The 22249-nt window shown below is 34.3% G+C and overlaps 2 protein-coding genes across 8 annotated transcripts in view; one reads left to right on the forward strand and one right to left on the reverse strand.

Annotated features, from left to right (window-relative positions):
* The window catches only part of ZCWPW2 (zinc finger CW-type and PWWP domain containing 2), a 177843-nt gene extending 177731 nt beyond the window's left edge, over positions 1-112 (reverse strand). The window contains exon 1 of one of the 2 annotated variants that reach the window (XM_054480127.2): positions 1-112. In XM_054480127.2, the coding sequence (XP_054336102.1) occupies positions 1-86 (86 nt within the window). In that variant the 5' untranslated portion in view covers positions 87-112. The other variant, XM_054480129.2, reaches the window with a different exon arrangement.
* Positions 60-22249, forward strand: part of AZI2 (5-azacytidine induced 2) — a 25629-nt gene continuing 3439 nt past the window's right edge. Inside the window, exons 1-8 of one of the 6 annotated variants that reach the window (XM_054480126.2) lie at positions 153-615; positions 7629-7713; positions 8592-8812; positions 10590-10712; positions 11172-11271; positions 12321-12469; positions 16792-16850; positions 17273-22246. In XM_054480126.2, the coding sequence (XP_054336101.1) occupies positions 8597-8812; positions 10590-10712; positions 11172-11271; positions 12321-12469; positions 16792-16850; positions 17273-17324 (699 nt within the window). In that variant the 5' untranslated portion in view covers positions 153-615; positions 7629-7713; positions 8592-8596 and the 3' untranslated portion in view covers positions 17325-22246. Of the gene's footprint in view, positions 1058-7628; positions 7714-8591; positions 8813-10589; positions 10713-11171; positions 11272-12320; positions 12470-16791; positions 16851-17272; positions 22247-22249 lie in introns of those variants that run through there. The other 5 variants (XM_054480118.2, XM_054480125.2, XM_063662103.1 and 2 more) reach the window with 5 other exon arrangements.

The following is a 22249-nucleotide window of genomic DNA, read 5'->3' on the forward strand; positions in this document are numbered from 1 at the left end:
CTAACTCCACTCCGCCTCCGCCTCCGCCTCCGCCTCCTGGCGACGCGCGGCCCCGCCCCGTCCCGCTGCGGAGGCTCACGGGACATGTAGTACACCGCGCGCCACTCCTGCACTTCCCCACCCCCACGACCGAACCTGGCTTCGCTAACGCCCTCCCAGCTCCCTCGGGCCTGACTTCCGGTTTCCTCGCGCGGCCCTGGCGCCGAGCCCGCGGACGGCGGCAGCCCCTTTTTCGACTGAGAGCTGATCCACACTTCCAATCACTTTCCGCAGTGCTACCCCTCCTTCCAGCCAGTGCTGGTCCCGACGGCGGGCCTGGGTCTCGCGCGCGTATTGCTGGGTAACGGGCCTTCTCCCGCAACGGCCCGGCCCCTCCTGCCTCGGCTCGTCCCTCCTTCCAGAACGTCCAGGGCTCCTGCCGAGTCAGAAGAAATGGGACTCCCTCCGCGACGCACCCGGAGCAGCTCCCTTCGCTGTGGAAGCGGCGGTGTCTTCGAAGAAACCGGAAGCCCGTGGTGACCCCTGGCGACCCGGTTTGTTTTCGGTCCGTTTCCAAACACTAAGGAATCGAAACTCTGCGGCCCTGGGGGCGGCCCTACGTAGCCTGGCTTCTGGGTGAGTGACTCGCCAGGGCCGGGTGGAGGATAGGGATGCGGGCAATGCCGCGGCCAACCTCCGTTGCTGTTGCTGGTCCAAAGAGACACGTCATTTTTTTCTCACTCCCTCCCGCGCCCCCTCTTTTGACTAGGGAACGGCCCACTCCTGGGCATCCCTTTCCCCAGTCACCCCCACACCCAACGGTCCACACCCTTTCCCCTGTCACCCTTATCCCCAGCTGTCCAGGCCCTTATTGGTCATTCACTTCTCTAATTTTCACTCTTTTTCTTTCCGTACTCTTACTGGGGCGCCTTCAGTTTTTTTCATTCATCGAGACTGCTAAATGCTTCTTTCCGATACAAATTATCGGAAAGAAAAGAGGGACATTGGCTAGGACGGTACTCCCTGGGGCATCTGAGTGGTGAATATCGACCCCCTACGCTTGATCGAGGGCTAACAGGTATTCGTCGTTTCTCCAGTGTCTAACCTGTATACGGTATTCATTCCAGCCTTCGGCTGTTTGTTGAGTAACTACTACTACGTGCAAGGTAGGCTAACACCCTCTACACACAAGAAACCCCAATACTCGAAAGCGAGATAAAATACCCACGAAAACTCGAATACAGATCAAACCATCAGTTGCTCCAAGAGGTGATGGAAATTTGCTAAGGTGATCAAAGACAGACGTACCAGGATTAAAATTGACCCTTGCTCCTTAAGTATAGAAGACATTTTGGTTTTTAGATTGGAATTTCAAATTGGATTGAGCAAGATCTCAAGGCACAATTTCATTTCTCTAAAAACGCCATATCTAATTGCCCAATCTTGTGATCATTCCATCATCTGTAAATTGAGAACAGTGCATCCTTTACAGGATATTTCCAAATTTTAATGTGATATTGTTTGTAAGCGAGACATCTTACGCAAATAGAAGGTTTTAATGTTAAAGAGACAGCATAACATAATGGGAAATGACACTGGATTAGGTCAGAACACCAGTATCTGAATGCTGATTGTTCCACTTACTTGACAATGGGTAAGAGGCTAAACTTCTTCCTCATTTTCCTTATCTCTGAAATGGGGGTAATACATACTCTAAGGCACCAAGGCATAGTTTCTAAGAGTTATGCTGGCTCTGTAGTCACCTGCCTGATTTCCATTTCTGGCTCCCCTACTTTCTAATGTTTTCATGTCTCAGTTTCTCCACCTGTAATCTGAGGAGATTCTTTACAACCTCAGAGGTATTACGTAGATTTACTGGATGTTTATGAAGAACAAATGAGATAGTTTCTCTAAAAGGTGAAGCACACTGCTTGGTATACCATAAACGCTTGGCTACTATTAATTACCAATGCAGAACCTTGTCATTATTATTAAGTAAAATGCTGAAGTTTTTTATAATCTATGAAGTAATAGAACCAATCTTTTTTCTTTTTTATGGCACTTATATTCAGAGTGCAAGTACAGTTGTCTTATCACTGTTAGAAAATAATGTTCAATAACACCAGTAACATTGAATGTATAGTAGATGCTCGGTTGCATTAGAGGTATTACCGTATGAAAGCAATGAAAAGAAGTAGATTGCTCTTCACACCTATGCTAACTCTGGAAGAGTCTTGATTCTGTGCAATACAAACTGATTTCTGGACTAACGCAGTTTGTTGGATAACTCAGTGAGAGTTATAAAAATGTAACTGGAGTTTTTCTTCATATTGTATATCTAATGCTGAGTACATTTTTGGACATTTATTGAATTACAGGGCATTTTATTGCTAATATACACAGATTAAGAGATGATGTCTTGAAAAGAGGTACTTCATGACCCTTTATAAACTAGTTAGGCTATTTTACAAGTTGAGAAAGGGGAATAAGCATTGGTCTGTTTGTCTTCGTAAGACTTAATCCTTGCTCCATAGTATTTTGACTGATTGTACGAAATAGGTTCGGGAATATCCTAACTTTTCAGAGGTAGAAAGGTGGTGAAAATTCTAAATATGATTTACTTCAGGAGGCAATATGGAATAAAGAGCCTACCATATAGGCCTTGATTCAAACTTCAGTTTTGTCACATACTGCTGTGGTGAATATAGGCAATTTACCTCACCTCTTTGAGCCTCAGTTTCCTCATTTATCATGGTGCTAATACCTTTCTTTCCAAGTTTAGTGTGGACTTGAGATAATGTGTGTACCACACCTTTTATGCAGTTCCTGGCATAAATGTGAATTCCCTTCTCTCTGTTTAGGTTGCCATTACTCTGTATTTGTATTAAACTTTTGCCTTCACAGTTTAGTAAGGTGGCATCTTAGTGATGTAGTCTAACCCTATCGTTCTATATAGGTGGGAAAATTTTGATCTAGAGAGGTAAAGCGAACTAAACTATAATCAGGGTTGCAAATCCTAGACCACAATCTGTGTTTCTGAATCCTGGGCAAGTGTTCTTTTTGACATAGTTATGCCTTGTCCATATTCTTAGGATAACCAGAATCCCTTTTGTATTGCCTCTCTGAATGTTGTATTAAGACCATAGACTTCTGACAGCTTACTTAGGTTCACATCTCACCTTTGCCACTGATTAGCTGTGTAGCTATAGGTAAGGTATTTAACTTTTCTAAGACTTTGTTCATAACAGTACTTAGCTAAGTGGTAGAAGAATGCATGTGAAAGCACTAGTGACTGGCATATGGTAAGTGATCAATAAATGGCAGATATAAAGATGATGAAATATGAAAATGGCAGATATAAAGATGATGAAATATGACAAGATAATCCTATTTATTCCTAGAAAAAAGACCAGTCTGATATCAGCAGATATGTTTTCTAGTATCCCAGACTTTGACATACGTAGCATATGAACAACTGAGAGTTCTCTTGGTGTTGATTGCCATGATGAAGACTGAAATTTAAGATCTTCTAAAATAATTCTAATAAATCATATTTGAATCTTTTTTTTCCTGTGTTTCTCCCCAAGCTTCAGATAGTACTGTTCTTATTTCTACCTACTTTATCTGACAAATTGTGCCCTTTCTCCTTTATCATTCTTGGGAATTTCATTGTTCTCAAAAATAATTGTCAATAGTGTTTACCTCAATCTTTTCTAATTCGCTTTTTATATTTAAGTAAACCTCTAAGGAGAAACAAAATTAATTGCCAAATATATAAAATGTTTTCATGACTATATATAGATATATTTGCCTATAAATATGCTTTATTTAACACCCCACTATATTGTGATGAGATGATGAATGTGAAATTACTTTCTATAATATTAAAAATAAAATCTAAAGGGTGTTTACTAATTCATAACATAGAACTAACGGTGCCTACAAATGTTCAAGGATACTAAGAATTGGAATTCTGTAAATTACGTGGTAACTGCTTGGCTTTGTTCTTTCAGATGAGTGGTACTCAAATTGGAATATGACTTAAAATCACCTGGGTGCTTATTCAGAGTACACTTTGCAGTTTTTCACCCCAGATATTCTGATTTGCGTAGATCTGCAGTGGAAGCTAAGAATCAGTATTTTTTAACAGAACCCGGAGGAATTCTAAGGCAGTGGTCCATACCTTACTTTGTCAAACACTGCCCTCAGTCATCTCCAGCTTCTTAGAATGCCCTTGGAAAAGCAAAATTTATTTATGGAATGTCCCTGTGGAATACATTTATTACTGATTTTCATCACTGAGAGAAGTCCACTTAAGCTTGTCTTTGGACAGTGTTTTGATGTTTGTTGAGTTTTGAAAGTTCAATTTCTGCTAGACTATTTAAAATACTATCTAGTCTTTGGTAATTTTAATTTTTGATAATATTCTGCTCATGGCACTTATTTTTTAAAGATTAATGTGAACAAAGATTTATTATTTTAAGAGCATTTAAATTATGATAAGACTCAATATAATGTTAAGTTTCTTCAAATGTTAAATGGTATAACTAGCTTGGTCTAGTTTGTCAAATAGAATAATAGCCAGTTACACTTTTACCATTTATCTAGAAAATCAGACTTCATGGGCCAGCGGATTTGGATACACACACACAGCCATTTCATCGCAACGAAAGTGTATAAAACTGAATCTTTATTATGAGACTGATTACCACAGCTCCCTTTACTTCTCTGTAGAAATACATTTTATAAAGGATGCTTGCATAGCAATAAAACCAAAGGCAACACATAGCCTACTTTGTTACTTTGCTAACAGTTTTCCTTTCATTATATTAATAAGTATAATGGGATATCTGCCTTGTATTGTTTCCTTTCTAAGATCTCATTTTCCCTGGCCCTGTAGCTTTTACTCTCCAGAAGTCTGGTTTGTACAGACTAATATGATAAGTATTAATATCCTCATGCTTGTGATTTCATATTGATTTTTGCAGGGATAGTAATTAAAATTTTAATTTTCCATTTTATAACAAATTTAAATGGCAGTTATTTTAAAACTTAATAAAAGTTGATACATATATGTGGTGCTAGCGCATTGTATGTTTTAATATATGGCTATTTCTTACATAACTTTTAGGACAGATAAGCAATTTGATGCTGCTGTTCAGCGTATTCTAAGTAATGTTTATAGTTTATAGAATAAATATATAGAATAATGGTATAAAACTTGAAAAAATCCTTTTATGCCATTGTTTTCTTACAGAGACAACATATATGCAACTTTTGATTTATAAATAAAAAGGTAGCATATCAATAGGTAAACCAGTCTGACTACTCATATTGTCTTAAAAATGACCAGCTATCATGTTGTATAAAATGTGACATTATTGTATCAATATACCCCCTTCCATGTAAAGTACTTTCGTAAGCCTTCTGAGGGGTTCCTAGTTTTGTAGGAGTGTAAGGTTTTGTAAAAGATTCATTGGAGAGGGGAAAATATTAATAGCTCAGGCTCTAAAATCCAAGTCCTGGTTCATACTAATTATGTGATCCTAGCTAAGCTTCTTTACCTTTCCAGGTCCCAGTTTTCTCATCTGTGAGATGAGTTTGATAAGATTTTGTACCTCATAGGGTAGTCTTGAGAATTAAATGGGATAATGTTTGTAAACATTTAGCATAATGCTAAGTAGTTCATCTGGTTGTGAATTAAAAAAAAGAAAAAAATCAACATTGTAAGTATTCACACCCTTTAATCATGTCCAGGCCTGTGTTTTTAAAATTCAGCAGAATAAGCACCAAAATCCACAGTGCCTCTACCAGGAAGGACCATCTCAGTTTGTCTCCATCCTGCCTTTTTAATCTCATCTCCTGCCACTCCTCTTCTCAACCTTTCTCCCCACACTTAGATCTTTGAACTTGTTCCCCTGCTGGAAGTTAGCAAACAGTAAAGGTGTAAGTACAATAAGTACAGTACAATGAAAATAACCATCCTCTTCACATGAGAGTACAGTCTTAAGAGACATTTGCTCTTTTGTGGTATCTTCTTTGAAAACCACTTTTTCTCCCCATCCCTCAGACCCCCCATAGCATTCTGTTGTTTCAAATTTATTACCTACCTTTATGGTATAATAATAATTTTTCTGCACAACTCTGCCTCTCACTCTGGGTTTTCTTTGCTGTGTAAATGATTGTTTCATGATAAAAATGAACAAGTAAATCACAGCTGAGCTAGTTAGAACTTTGTGTAAAACAGAAGTACATGAGCCCTAATCCTTAAAATACACAAACTGCAGGATATCTGTTTTTGACTTCGTAGAGCAGTTTATGTTATTTCTTGTTTTCAGCTGTCTTTAGAAAAAATCCACATCGAATAAATCCTGCCCATTGGGTTGAGTATTAAATTATTTAAGTCAAATGTCTACTATGGGCACAATTTTACCTCTCCTTAAACCAGGCTGCATTCTACCACTTACCTAGCCGTCTGTGATTATTTTACTTGCTCTACTTTTAAGGGGAGTGTGTGTGTGTGTGTGTGTGTGTGTGTGTGTGTAAGAGTCTTTCTTATATGAAGATATATATGCATACTTTCAGTTTGCAATATGAGAATAACCTGTACTTTTATTTTGAAAGGAAATAATGAGAGTTTCAGCTAGCAGTAGCATGACTGGAATGATGTTTGCTCTTATTTTGGAATATCATTGAATCTGGAGACTGAAAAGTAAACTCTTTTAGAGGAAGAAAACTTAAACTTTTCATCATTAGGAGAAAATGCAGCTTGCATCAGAAGCAGCATGAGTTAATTATGGTTCTGAGAATCTGCCACCTTTTTGGTATACTGTAGATAGCATAGTCTATTCTTGTTCTTGGACTTCATTGAAAAACTGGGAAAGAGTGTACCTTAAGAGTAGAAGTTGTCCTGTATGGTTAGAAAATGTTAAATTGATGTTAATGAAGATTGACTGGATGGCAGGTTGTACCTACTCAAGACTTGTAGTATACACATTTATTTTAACCTGCCTTTCTTATAATCCTAGATACAAATTGCTTAGATGCTCCCAGCTGTTGCTTTAGTTGACGACAATTGGAAGTTTTTAATTGTACAATTAGAAAAGCAAAAATATAATGATATGAGACCAGACCCAGAAAAACACAAAACCTTTTGTTGGTATTCATGTGGTCTGAAATAAGGCAAAAGAAATGTTAAAGGGATTAGTTGACACAAGGAGGGAGATTAGACATTTTAGAAGAAAGCACGGTTTGGAAACGTGGCTGTAGTTAAATTGCCTATGTTTACATCTCAACTCTCCACTTACTATGTTACTTTGGAAAAAATACTTAAATTCCTCCTACCTCAGTTTCTTCATCTGTAATGTTCTTGAACAGTGACTGATATTAGTAAGTAAAACCAAATTTTATTTCAAGCAAGGGATAGTTAAAAACTCACTTTCTAGTAATAATTACTGATCTAAGATACATGAAATTCAATTGATAATCTTTATTTAGAATGCTATATTTAGTTTTTTATTTTAAACTAAAAAATATTTAAAAGGACTTTTTAGGTTCTCTTGCATGATCTAAAGTCCCTCATATTCTGTTTTTCCCAGGAGGTCTTAAAAGGTTTTAGCCACAGTTTCTCCTTCCATCATGTTTTTCAGGAACCTAACTCTCAGAGAAGTAATGCCGAACCTAACAGCAAAAGTAGATGTTCAGAGCAAGTCAGTTTTTCGTTAAACAATGAAGGTAACTAGCCGCTTCTCTTAGGTTTTGGAGTCAGAGTTTGATTTGAATCCTACTCTACCCACTCTTCATTCAGTAATCAATATTTATTGAGCAACTTCTACACAGTGATGAGTTGGGGACACAATGATGGGCAAAACGGACATGGCTTCTGCCCTCACAGAGCTTAACATTCTTCTAGATTTAACAGGGCTAATTCAACTTTCTAAGACCTACCTATAAAATATAGATGATACATATTTCATAGAATTGTTCAGATAATTAAAAGAGATAATATTAAAAGAATGTAGTGCATGATAGTGGGACATGTTGGACACTCAAATGTTAATTAATTTGTCTTCTATTCTAAATATACAACAAATATAACCAATTACTGGTATGGAAAGATATAGTAGAGTATGCATTAAGACTTCTATAATATATGTTGTAATGAATTATACTCAAAGAACTTTTGAAAATTTATAAATTGATAAGCTGTGAAACTTGCTACTAATAGATCTAAGTGGAAATGTTAGAAGAAATATTTGGAGATGAAGTATTTTAAAAAATTTTGATTGTTTTAATGAAGCTGATATTTCAGATGTTTATAGAACGTACTAATAATTATGGTTTTAAGTGGTTTATAGATATCATTTAATATTCTTAAGACTCTATGAGGTATTTGCTATTTTTTCTTGTACTTTATAAATAAGGAAACTGAGGCATAGAGGTTAAGCAACTTGCCCAAAGTCAGACACTAAATGGTAGAGTTTAGAATACAACCCAGGCAGTCTGGTTTTTAAACATTGTCCTAGTATTTACATTATTCTTAATTATAACTTTTTTTCCTTTTCACTTATTCAGTGAGACATTGTCACTCGTATTTTTTTTCTTTTAAACAGTTGTCATGGATGCACTGGTAGAAGATGATATCTGTATTCTGAATCATGAAAAAGCCCATAAGAGAGATACAGTGACTCCAGTTTCAATATATTCAGGAGATGAATCTGTTGCTTCCCATTTTGCTCTTGTCACTGCATATGAAGACATAAAAAAACGACTTAAGGATTCAGAGAAAGAGAACTCTTTGTTAAAGAAGAGAATAAGATTTTTGGAAGAAAAGGTAATTTTTATCTTTTACCTTCATTGCGTTTGCGACATAAGGAATAATTCAAAATATTTGAAATTTTGAATACTTTTTGTCCTGTCTTCCATGATTGTACTAAATTTCCAAGAATAACTCACTGCTAATCTGAAAACTCTGGACATTATACTTATCCTGTGTTTCACATACCATGTACTTGGTAAATATTTGTAGGAGAGGATTTAACAACTTGGAGTTATATTCCAAATATTTTTCTTTCATTTTCAGGTTTACTTACCTCCATAGCTGTATGTATTTTATTCAGAGTTTTCAAATCTGGGCAAAAAAAAAAAAAAAGATATACCAACAAAGGAAATTAAGTATCAAAGGAGGAAGCTTCTGGAACATTGTCCAATAGGTTTAATAATATCTTTACCAGGGCTGAAATCTTTACTTCAACATTCTTTCTCTTCTTTAACACATGTAATAGGAATAACGCTTTTAACTGATAAACTAATGTTTTCTATTTACCTTTCCATGTATAATTGTGACACACCTAACTATTACAGAATATATAAGTAAGGTAGCTGATTGAATATAAAGCACCAATCTACTTGGCTTTATGTATGAGGAATATTCTTCAGTCATCCTTTTATTTTTGAGTTTTAAAGTTTTAACTTAGCTTAGTTTGTATTTTTTCAGCTCAGATAAGAGCATTTTTATCCTACAAAGAGCAGCTACCACAAAGGGTAAAGAATGCATTGTCCTGTGTAATAGAAATTAATTATCCAAGGAAATGAATTATCCTATGTAAAAAAACTTGAAGATGGGGCTTGGTAGAGTTTGATTCATTTTTGATGCAAGTAAGAGGAAAGGAGTCGGTTGTAAAATAATTATAATTTCTTTGTATTCATATGAATTATATTTAAATTTGTAACATATTGGGATACAGTGAGAGAAGGTAACATTTTGGAGCACATAGCTTTATTTTAAAGTTTAGTAGAAAAATGGGATTTTATGTATAGTTAACATTGGAAATATTTCTGTACTTCATGACCAACAATCCTATTAATTCCTATCCTGTAATATAAAGGATTTAACGAATTAACACACACATCTATTACTTAAAAAGTCAAGTATGCCTTGGCTGGGCACGGTGGCTCACACCTGTAATTCCAGCCCTTTGGGAGGCCGAGGTGGGTGGATTGCCTGAGGTCAGGAGTCCAAGACCAGACTGGCCAACATGGTGAAACCCTTTCTCTACTAAAAATACAAAAATCAGCAGGGCGTGGTGGTGCGCCTATAATCCCAGCTCCTCGGAAGCTGAGGCAGGACAATCACTTAAACCTGGGAGGTGGAGGTTGCAGTGAGCTGAGGTCGCCCCATTGCACCTCAGCTCACTGAGGTGCCTGGGTGATGAGAGCGAAACTCAGTCTCGAAAACAAAAAAAGTCAAGTATGCCCTAAGGTGCTGCTTTTTCTGATTATAGAAATTAGATACTTTTAATTTAAAAAACATCTAAGCAGTGTGTATCACATCTATACTCTGTTGTAGTTATGATGATTTAATGTTATAAAACAGATACCATGAATTATACTGATTATGTAAAAGCATAGAAAGCTTCAAAAAATATTCTACACATTTTTGCTTTCTATGTAAAGATTAATTTGTGGAAATGAAATACTCACCTAATGAATCCAGGCTTTATCCCCTTATTACAACGATTGAAGTAAGATACGGAGCCATCAGAACACTGACTTATTTTTTATCTATAGAATACTCTCTTAAGCGTTCTCTTCTAATTTCATACCATTAGCTAATAGCTCGATTTGATGAAGAAACAAGTTCCGTGGGAAGAGAACAAGTAAATAAGGCCTATCATGCATATCGAGAGGTTTGCATTGATAGAGATAATTTGAAGAGCAAACTGGACAAAATGGTAAGTTGATTTGAAAAGAATGACATCTCTATTTTGGAAATGAATTTTCTCCTTCAAGAGGTTTAAAATTAGAAGTAAGTTAAATATTTACATTTAGTAATTAAAATTTTGTATACATGTTCAAGGCCAAATGGAAATTTTAGTAATATTTTAACTTATTTTTATGTAAAATATTTAGTATGTAATGATGTTTAGGACTTAAATACATCTAACACCACTGACTTATTTTGAAAAACTATGGCATGGTAGATTTAGTCTTTTTTTTTGTTTAAGCCAGTGAATAATGATGTCCTAAATTAGAAAAAGAAAAAAAGACATTTCTGAGAAACTAAGTTCATTTTATCACCTTGCTTTTAAAGACAAGAATATGTTTTTTTCAATATCTTCCTGAAAATAACAATATAATACCAACGTGTAGATTTTATTGAATGTAATTTGGCATTTTCCCTACTTAACTAGAATAAAGACAACTCTGAATCTTTGAAAGTATTGAATGAGCAGCTACAATCTAAAGAAGTAGAACTCCTCCAGCTGAGGACAGAGGTGGAAACTCAGCAGGGTATGCCAGTTACTTGTTATAAATATTCTAACAGAATTAACATATTTTTCTATTTATTTGTAATATCAACAGTTTTCCGTATCCATACGCTAAGACCTTATTTTTTAATTTTTAGGTTTATATTAACTTCTCTGTTCCACCGTCGCATAATGTCAACTTCATTTAACTTTTCCTTAGCTATATATTGCACTTTTCCTAGAGAAAATGTGATGGTTTTTATTCAGGTCTAGGTTGTGATGAAGCAGAAGAGGAAAAAAGTAGAAGCCCAGAAGCAAGAAGTAGAAGTGAAATCATCTAGCCCACTGGTTGTCCTGGCTTCTCTTTCTTACTGAACATCTTGCCCACTGTTAAACACACTGCTGTGAAGTTGTTACAATTTCTTTTTCTTTCCGAAGGTTGTTAAAAGGTGCAGATGAAATGTTGGGGTGGAAAGTTGGATCTGGAGCATATGGATAAATAGCCTGTTCCCATGAATATTCATTATGATGAGACAAGCTAAGAGTGGGCCTCTGAGAGACCTGATAGGAGATTGAGATGCAATCTCTTAGCATAGCTAGTTGGAGCTTTTTGTAGCTAGAGAGACTGAGGTACTAATTAAAGAATAAAGCAGTATCCAGTTGTATTGAGTTTCTGCAGTGGAATGTTTAAGGATAAATTGTTTTGACATCATGCTCTGAGCTTGTTGGTCAAACTTCATACTCTCTGAGAGGACTAGATGGAATGATTAGCTGAGCCTCAGTTTATTCAGTTTATTATTTTTGTCACTGTTTAACCTTATGCAGATTATTGATCTGTCTGCAATTTTAGCATATGCTTATTTTAGTGTAGTTGTCTTTAGAAATTCTAAAACAAGATTGCTAGATTTCTTATTCTCCTTAGCATAGATATTTGAAAATATTAATAATTACTGTTTTTTAAAAAACTATTAATCATATATGTTTTATGTTAGTTTTTCTGTTATCTACATTTTACCAGAATAACCTATTTTTAAGAATTGCAGTCAATGTAGAAGGAAAAGATAACAATTTCAGTGTCCATCCTTTTTGTAGTGATGAGGAATTTAAATCCACCTTCATCAAACTGGGAGGTGGAAAAGTTGAGCTGTGACCTGAAGATCCATGGTTTGGAACAAGAGCTGGAACTGATGAGAAAAGAATGTAGTGATCTCAAAATAGAACTACAGAAAGCCAAACAAACGGTATTACAGAATTATTAAATTGAGAAATTCAGTATTTTTTGTGTATCATATGTAGGATTTATAACTGAGATTGTATTAAACCATAGAGTTAAAATAAATTGTAATTACTTAGAGAATGTTCTGTTCCTTAAAAAATTCTTGTTTATCTACCTCTTTAAGCATTTCTGCTAAAATTTGACATGCCATATACTTTTAGTCTGTCACAAAATTATACAATTTTGTTTTTTAAAAGGTTGATTTTTAGTAAGCTTATTAGTTTATTATAACTGTTCTTTCAGACTCTCTTTCCTTCAATTTCCTTATTTTTTTCTCTGTAAAGTTTAAAGAGAACTCAGGTTTTAAGTCCTATATTATTTTACTTAACAGTTTCATTAATTTAGATATCGTAAGGGACAACTCGATTTTTATAATTAAAACAACAATAAAAAAAACACAACCAACAAAGAAAACATGACAGAGCTTACTTATTTTCAAAAGACTAATACTTTGGGAGCATCTTTAACTACCAGCAAATATCTGAGAATTCAAGAATTGGAAAAAAATAACAAAAACCTGCCAAGTTGCTGAAGTGTGTTTAGCCTGAAGTCAACCACTAAAACAAGCTGCCTCTTAGGTCCTCACCAAGAGTCTGTTTGCCCAGTATTTTACATCAGGTTCTAACAAGCTTGGATCTATGTTTTCAGACATCATGCTGAGATTATAATCTCAGACAGTGCTGAGATTATAAGAAGAAATGATAAAGAAGCAAGGTAGTGTGAGAGCAATGCACCAAATGCAGATATTTTAAATAATTATTACAAGAAATTGAAAAGCTTAGTAGTCTGGTGCAAATAGCCATTTTATGCATTCATGTATCTCAAACTAAGGTATAACCAGTTATATAATTGTTTCTCCACTCAACCATTTTGCCTACCAAAGCATTCTAACACTATTGAGGAATTGTGTTTCTTACTTCTTGTTCCTCTGGGATGCCACCACCTGAAAGGGGAACTCCATCCCATACTTCCTGACTGCTTTCCAGATTCTGCCCTGAGTCTCAAGTGTTCTTAGATGGAGCTGATACTTCTTTCTTCTGTAATGTAGTTTTTATGAGAGGTGACCACTCGATAAGAATGAGGCAGACATTGAGAATAATATAGCACTCTGCCTAGTCCTTGGCCAAATGAATTCCTCTGAACTGGGCAATGAGAACTCATTTTGGCACCCCTATCCCTGATAAAAGGGAAACACTACAAAAATTACTGTCAACTCCCGTTAGAGTCAAAGTGGTTTTTTTCCTACTTACAAAGTTGATTCTCCCAGCTTTGAGCTTGTGGCCACACACCACAATTCCTTCAAAGACTCAGCATCCTGTTCCACAGCTCAGTTACCATCACCACTGAGAAGCCTCTTTTCAAAAGATGGGTTTACAGGAAAAGGTATGCACCTTGAAGTTCTGAATTATAATTGTCATTATTTATATTCTGTTTGAAAGGAAATAATTTGATAGCCTTTATACGTGATGGATATTTTGTTGTAGTGTAGCAAGCAGTACCATGGAATCGGAAACTTAGCTCATAATTTTGGTGTTGCTTATTAACTGTTAACATTAGGAACACCATTTTACTTTTGGGAAGTTGTTTTCTGTAAAGTAGACATTAAATACCTTTTTTCATGAAGGTGAAATTAGTGTATATAAAGCAGTTATTAGGGACTTTAGATGTCTTCTAAACCAACTTCATTTACTGATCCAGTATCTCTTTTACTTCTTTGGCCCAAGAGTCTGTATTTCTCACAGGATCAACTGTTCTGAATATAAGTGGCTGGAATATTAGGGGACACAGTTTTATTCTGCTGATCAAACATTACTATCATGCTCACAGGACTTAATATATTAATCACAGCCAGTTATCATAGTGGCCATTATATAGTATGTTCAGTAGGTAAATGCTTTTTTAAAAAATTTGATTAGAGTAATTCAGAAGGGCAGTACTTGTAGGTATTTATGTGTATTGAAATTTCTATTCTTAGCATTTTAGTTATTCTTTTCCACTAGATGGTGCTAGGGAATAAATTTGTTTTTAGTTTAAATTCATCAGTCATAAGTAATCAAATCACAGAAACAGACTTTTAGAGGTAGAAGAAATCACTTTCTTTAACTGATGACTAAAATCTGAGAGACAGGAAACTTTAAACAGTTGAAGATGAGCTAAGAGAGGAATATTGAAAAAGAAATATTTATAACATGGCCCCCACCTTCACAGGCATTTATTAGGGGTAGGGTGAGGCTGTGAAGTTAAAAAGGGCTCACTCACAACTAAAAGAAATGAACAAAGAAAAGGAAGAGTGGAAATAACAGTTCATCAAGGGTTCCAAGTTGAAATCTTGATGCATACTTTCACATCTTGTTTCAGTGATGTTGCTGATCAGAGTCCTCTTGGATACAGGAATCTGAGAGGAAGCCAAGGAGAGAAATTGATGTTCACAATACTCTAGTCATATTACTCTAGCTCACATTAGCCATATTAAAGAAAATTTTTTTAAGATGATACTTTCAGTGAAGCATTTTATAAAACCTTCTGACATATGTAATAGCATCCTACATGGATATAATAGTGTTTTTTTTGTTTTGTTTTAAATATTTAGTGAGGGAACTCCATTCATTAGTATTTCATGTTAGTGGGGTTTCAGGGGCAGTTCCACTGTGGGCCTTTTAGACTTTCTGTGTCCCCTAATATTCCAGCCATTTATATTCAGAACCGTTGATCCTGTGAGAAATACAGACTCTAGGGCCAAAGAAGTAAAAGAGATACTGGATCAGTAAAATTAAGTTGGTTTAGAAGACGTCTAAAGTCCCTAATAACAGTAGCCCAGTTAGAGATTCACAGTGTACTGTAGTATATTAAAGGTTCTGCTATAGTATAGAAACCTATATAACTGGAACATTATTTCCCAAGATTTTGTAGCCATGGGCCTCACCTTATATGAAACTCCCACATCATGTGGCACTAGTTGGGGAACAGATCCATTCACCTTTAGGACATAGGTGATCTATTACTAGCCAACAAAAGGGTCTTTGAATACTAGATACAGTCTCTCTGAGCTTACTGCTGATGTACATTAGAGTCTCTGAATTGTTAGATGGTAGTTGGAAAAACATTTTCCCACTCAAACTGTCAATTTTTTTTATATTGTTGGCTTTAAAAATGAGGAAGGTTTTCAATGAACATATATGCATAAGTATATACTAATTTTTAAAAAAAATTTTAATTGATGATACAAAGATACTAAAAGTGATCTGATCAGATTCCATTATTTCCTGTAAGGAAAAAACAAGGTCCAAGGATATGTGTCTTGTTAGTGGTCAAACCTCCTGGACCTGTGGGCCAGTTCTGTTTCCCCTCTCCTTAGGGCTCCCTAAGATTTAACTTATCTGTTAGAGGATTAAAATCAGAGATCCAGAAATGTTTTAACTCCTATAAGATTAGGTATTTTTCACATTTTACTCTCAAGTTCAGAGTACTTCTGAAGTCCTTGTGTTGCTTTTTAATGTTTCACTGCAAATTATATAATTTAGATTGTATTAGTAAGAAATAATAAAATTAAAATTTGTATTCTGAGCTTATACTGGCCACATCTGCCAGGAGAATTAGTACTGTGATAATCATTTTCATTTGTTACAGATCCTTAAATGAGAATGCATTGCAAACAAGTGTGTTAGAGTTGTCTCAAACATACTAAGTCATTTAAAAATATCTTCTGAATGTTCTTTCTGTCATATATGCAACCTAAATCAACTAAATTTAAAAGCGTATAGGGACTTTATGATGTCCTCACCAGGTCATTTTTAATCCATGTGGAAGGAGGAAATGTATGCTGATGTTTTACAACAGTAACCTGTTAAAATTCTGGTGTGTTTTTGGTAATACTACGAAAAAGTAAAATACCAAAAAAACTTCCATTTTCCCATAGAATTCATTCACCTGTACCATAAGTAAACAGAAATGTGATAAATGTGTAACACTTTTTTGAATATACACTTCAGATTGGTGTCTTCAGAAATATATTTTGTAAGATTACAAGGTCTTTTACAGAATGAGAGCAATTTTATTCTTTTAAAGAAAATTAAAGCATTAATACTTTAAACCATTGGAAGTGATTTAGAGATATTTGTTATAGATTGGAGGTATTTCATTAAAATTGAGTATAAAATCTAATTTTATTCTTTGCACTTACAGATATATTTTGTAAAACCTGAACATGTCTCTGGTAATAAAGAGTTGAGACTAAATAAATTGTAAAAATTACAACTTTTCAACTTCTTTTTTTTAAACAAATGACAGGATCCATATCAGGAAGACAATCTGAAGAGCAGAGATCTCCAAAAACTAAGCATTTCAAGGTATGACCACTCTTCAGCATTAAAACAATACGTTGTCTTATTCCATAAGTCACTTTGTGTAGGTCCTTAGATTTCTTTTATGACTTAACCTTAAAAACAAAAAATGGATATTGTTTGGATACTGAATGTAACCTCTGATCACAATATATTTATAAAATAAAATTTAAATGTTAATAACAGCTTTGAATTTAGGTAGTACAAAAATAGGATGCCTTAAACTTTCTGAACATTTAGTAATATTTTAGGTATGATTTTAGGGAACTAGCTATGTGGAGGTATTCTGTAATACTGAATTTGTACATGAAGAATTATTCATTATCTATATATAATAACATTCCTTTGTCTTAAGAGCTTACTTGGCCATTGTTAGTCTTTGGGATAGCATGAAATTTATTTTTTTTGTTTTTTGTTTTTTGAGACAGAGTATCTGTAGTGCAGCCTGGAGTGCAGTGGCGCAATCATGGGATAGCATGAATTTTGAGGACTGTTCCCTCTTCGCATAAGAATAGAAGTAGCCATCAGAGTTCATATACTTTTTCAACCCCTTTTCCTCAAATACGCATCATTTTTACTGAAGTAACTTCAGTTCTGTGTTTTAAGCTATCTAATAATTGTTGTTTCTACTATGTTAAGATAGCCTCTCTACATTGTTACCCTCCATCCAATAAAAAATACTGATCTGACTTCATTGTTTTATCATTTGGCTTCCAAAGTTTACTGACCTAAGTAAATAATGTGAATTGTGTCAGGCCAGTTTCTATCAAAAACCTGCTTTAGAGAAATGATCAATTAGGAAAAACAATTTGAGGGAATGACATACAGCCACTCTTCTAGATCAGGGGTTGGCAGACTTTTTCTATAAAGTGCCAGCAGTAACTGTTTTATTCGGCTTTGTGAGCTGGCAGTACAGTCTCTGTTGTTATTTAACTCTGCCATTTGAACAGTACTTCAATTATGCCTTCGAATTTTATCTAAGTTTACTGCAAGGAAACTTTTTCTTTTTTTGAAAAATGTGTCTAGTATAGTGTCCATGTAAACTATTTCTTAAAATTATCTTATCTTTTCTCCTGTCAACCTAGGTTTCCCCTTATTTTTCTGTATTGTCCTTTTTATAAGCCACTTCTAGTCAGTTTAGAAAGGAGTAGAGAATGAATAAATATCATCAAAAGAGATCAAATACAGGGGCTATATAAATCGTACATTTGAAGCATGTGATATAGAATGGAATTTCTGCTTCCATTCATGGGAGATTATATAATTTGGATCATATCCACTAAGAATTTCTTGAAAACCTGACTCCCCCAAAAATACCTGTTTGAAGGCATCAGATAACTAACAAAATATTGAAAAATCTCTGTGCCAGGATTTGGGGAAAGTTGTAGTCCCAAGGAGATGTTTTCAAGGCTGCAAAGCTGTAATTGTGGCTCCAGAGTATAGTCTCGCAATTCTTTAAAGCTCAGTATCAATTCGGAGAACAGTTTTTAGAAGTAATTGCCTTAAATTCAGTTTAAAAGTTACTTTATGTTAAAGCCATACCAACAGTATGTATGTAAAGAATTGTGTAATTACAGCATGTTCCAGTGGCTCTCTTAGTGCTCATATACACTTGTGGTTTTTTGCAAATTGGTTTGCATTTGTATCAGGTAGACAATGTGAACTGCAAAACTGATTAGGTTTCTGTCTTCTGGTTAGGTACTAGAAAACTTATAACCAAATTTGTGGCCTACTGTTGGTCAACTTTTATCATGCATTTTTATGTTAACCTCATTCTCCACTGCATTTTGTTTTGTTTTGTATTTTTCACCTCATCATTTCCGCCTGTTTGCAGTTTATGTTCTTGTGTTTTGTTCATCTTTGTAAGTTACTTCATCCACTTTTAAGAGGAACAATTCAGATGACAGATTAGTTTACTATATTGGAGAAACTACATAGGGATATTTCCATTAAACCATTAACTAAAGCTTTAGATATTTTTAAGGAATATTTTTCAGTTATTTGGATAACTTGCTTTTTTGGAACTCTCCTTTTTTGTATTTCTTCCATTATATTGCCAGGCAAATGAGGTAGTATACTGTTTCTCTAAGATAGAGTGAACCTTTTAATTACTGGAGGCCTTTTATATGATACTCCTTATATAAAACATCATTTAACAATAATAGCCCTATCAGAAATTTAACCAATGTCTTGCGAGTGTCCTGTTTTGATTTTGGCTTTAGGTTGATGGCTTCAGTTTTTAAACCAGATCTAGATAGGGAGTCACTGTACTTCTTTTACTCATCATCTGTAAACTTATATTGTGGAACTGTGTTACAGATGACTTCCTAAAATGTAAATTCCAGGTTTAGAAGAAAAAAAGATTAGGTTAGTGTTTTTCAAGCTCTTCTTCGTTTCCTTAGTGCTGTGAAATTTTATTAGTTATAATAAGCATTATAAAAATATGGAATAAGTCAGAAAGAACATACCAATACCAGAGTGCATTACACACAATAAGGGTAAGTATGGTTTCTTAGAACTTGTTTTCTTTGGGTTGCAGTGTGATTCTTGCTGTGCCTTGCAATAAAAAATGAGAGCCACTTGTTTGAAGGGAACCACAGTTGTCAAAATACACACTTTTAAGTCTGTAACTCTTGGCTAAGAATATCCCATAGTTTAATTCTACTGTGATGATGGAGGATGTAATAGTTCAGTAAATTTTCAAATGCTAAAGAAAAATATGTATGGCTGAAGTAGAAACTCAAGTAAGTGGATTTTTCTTATACAAGGAATAGTTATTTCTGTATTAAAGAGTTCCATATATAGTGTCAATTAAGAAAGCTGGTCTTTTAGCTGTTATACTTTGTAAGCAGGATATGTACTCCCTCCTTCAGTTGTGGACTAGCAGGTTTCACTTAAAAGTCAGAGATGTGAAGTTTTATACTGAGAAGTATAAAACTTAGAAGATTGTGTTGGCAGTCAGCGTATTGTAGGTGCTTGGTAATTGATGATGATATCAAAAATGTTACTCCAAAAGGGCAGTCATCAGTCATTAGACTGGGTAAGTGAAAGACAGCTTTGAACAGCAACATGGCAGACTGCAGTAGACTTCTCAACCCATTTCCTCGTGTGTAAAATGAGGTTACTCAGTTTACCAAGTTGGTGTGACAATGTAGGTGAAGTGCCTAGTATATAATAAGTGCTCAGCCATCAATATTTGTGCTTTATCTGTTTTTAGAGTTCTCATTTGAGAAGCTTCAGTGTTACATTTCAATATTTTAAGTAGTTGTATAAGTTCTTTATAGACAACTATATATATTACTAGCATTTTGCTTGTGTGGCATTTAAAGCAAAACTAAACTTTATACTCCCAGTTGGGGAACTGCGGTGAGGATAGGAAAGTCACAATCTATACATTGTCTTTGAAATACCTAGATAAGAGGTTTAATTGGAAGCCTGCTAAAAATTAGGGATGACAACTTGCCTTTTCCAATATCATTTAAATAATGGTTTAAACATTTTTTTCAAGTAGATAGAATTTAAAATAATTTTTTACACACTTTGAAGATTATAGCACTTTAATATTAACTGTAAAGTGGGAAACACTAACTGCAGTTATTTAGTTATCCACAAGAGGGAGAGCTATACTTAGTAATAATTTTAGATTTGTCTATCTGTAGCTTTAAATTCAGGTTACATTAAGAGCAAAAAGCAAGACTACATGTGTATTAAACTCAGTGACCTAGTTTTTAACTAAACCTAAGTTTTAAGCAGTCTTCATTAAATTGAACTGAAAAGTTTGTATTAGGCACTGTAAACACCATTACTAGAATTGTTTCTCTTATTTCTATGCCTAGCTGTGTATTTTAGTACTCAGAACTGTCTTCAGTATTTGCTCTTCTTTTCTCTAAAACAGGCACTGATTTACTGTCTCGCGCCAATAACAAACTATTTTTAAGCTGTATTATTCATACCATGACTGAATGAATGAATTAGCACATTTTCAGTGTTTACACTTACTGCTATATAATGTGAGTAACTCTTCGGAAAGCATACTGAATGCCTAGAATTGTACCAAGAAACCAACAACTCTCTTCACACTTAAGACAGGTTCCTATGTGAAACATTCATTGTAGCAAACAACTCAGATGTTTTTTGGTGAAGTAGACATGGTTAATTTTGTGAACTAATTATTTGACACCTATTAAAAACTTGCAAAGAGCTCTGATTTCTAATATACTACAACTTAACAAATGATGTTTACAACAGACTAAAGCAGATTTTTCTGAAAAGCAGTGTAAAGTTTATTGACAAAAAGGTATTTCACCTTACATAATTCAAAATAATATTTTATATATTATATATCAAATATAAACTATATTCTGTAATTTGAGATATTAGATTTCAAAAATGTTATCCTTTTGAAGTTTAAGTGTTTATGGTAACACAAAAATTGAAGCATAAGGTGACATATTTGTCTAGTTTGATTTCTGTACTACTAAAATTACACTAGTATCTAAGGGTTAATAATTATTTTTTTAATGTTATAAGATTTAGTCTTACATTTAATATTTTGTGATATTCCTGTACAACAAAATGAGAATATATGCTGAAGATTTTAATTTCATTTAGTTGGCAATTAAGAAGCAAAAAAAGAAAATCATGAATGTCTGAATATGAATGTTTAATGGAAAACAATCTATAAAAATTAGATTTAAAATCACTAATTATAATTTCTTAGATAATTGAGGTAAAATACTTTTAATTATAAAAACAGGAGAGGCATTTTTGAAGTTTCTATTTCTGTTTCATATAATCCTCCCTCTCTAGCTTCTTTTTCCTTACCAGGAAATCATCTGGCTCTTCATGTCTTGTGCTGTCATGTCACATTGGTTTAGAACCAACATTATGAGACAGCCCAGTCAAACATAAAGAATGTAATGCATGAAACCTAAATTTTATTTTAATGTGGACTTGGATATATATTCAGCAGTTGATATATCATTTCAATTCACAGTGTCAAAACAATCAAAAGATAAATATAAATTGATCCATATTTGAATGAATGTAACTTTACTCTTAATCAGATTTGCAAATAACGTATTTCTTACTACTTACTAATTAATAGCTGCACATTATAGCCTAAAATAAAATCTCAGTTCTGAGAATCTGCAAGAAGCTCTCATCAGTTATATTTATTTTTATTATACAGTTTAATATAATAGTTAATTGCTACATATCAGATGGACAGTGTTATTCTTTCAAGATCTTTTCACTTATTAATGCCCTAGTTAAATACCTTTCAATTGTTTTATCAATTTACATCATCTCAAAACTAATTGGAGCAGAAACTTGATCTGCATATTTCTAAAGTTATTCCCTTTTGTCTGTAAAAAAGAATGAATATTCACTTTTTGTAAAATTTG

Source organism: Pongo pygmaeus, chromosome 2 (assembly GCF_028885625.2).
Source record: "Pongo pygmaeus isolate AG05252 chromosome 2, NHGRI_mPonPyg2-v2.0_pri, whole genome shotgun sequence".
Lineage (NCBI taxonomy): Eukaryota > Metazoa > Chordata > Mammalia > Primates > Hominidae > Pongo > Pongo pygmaeus.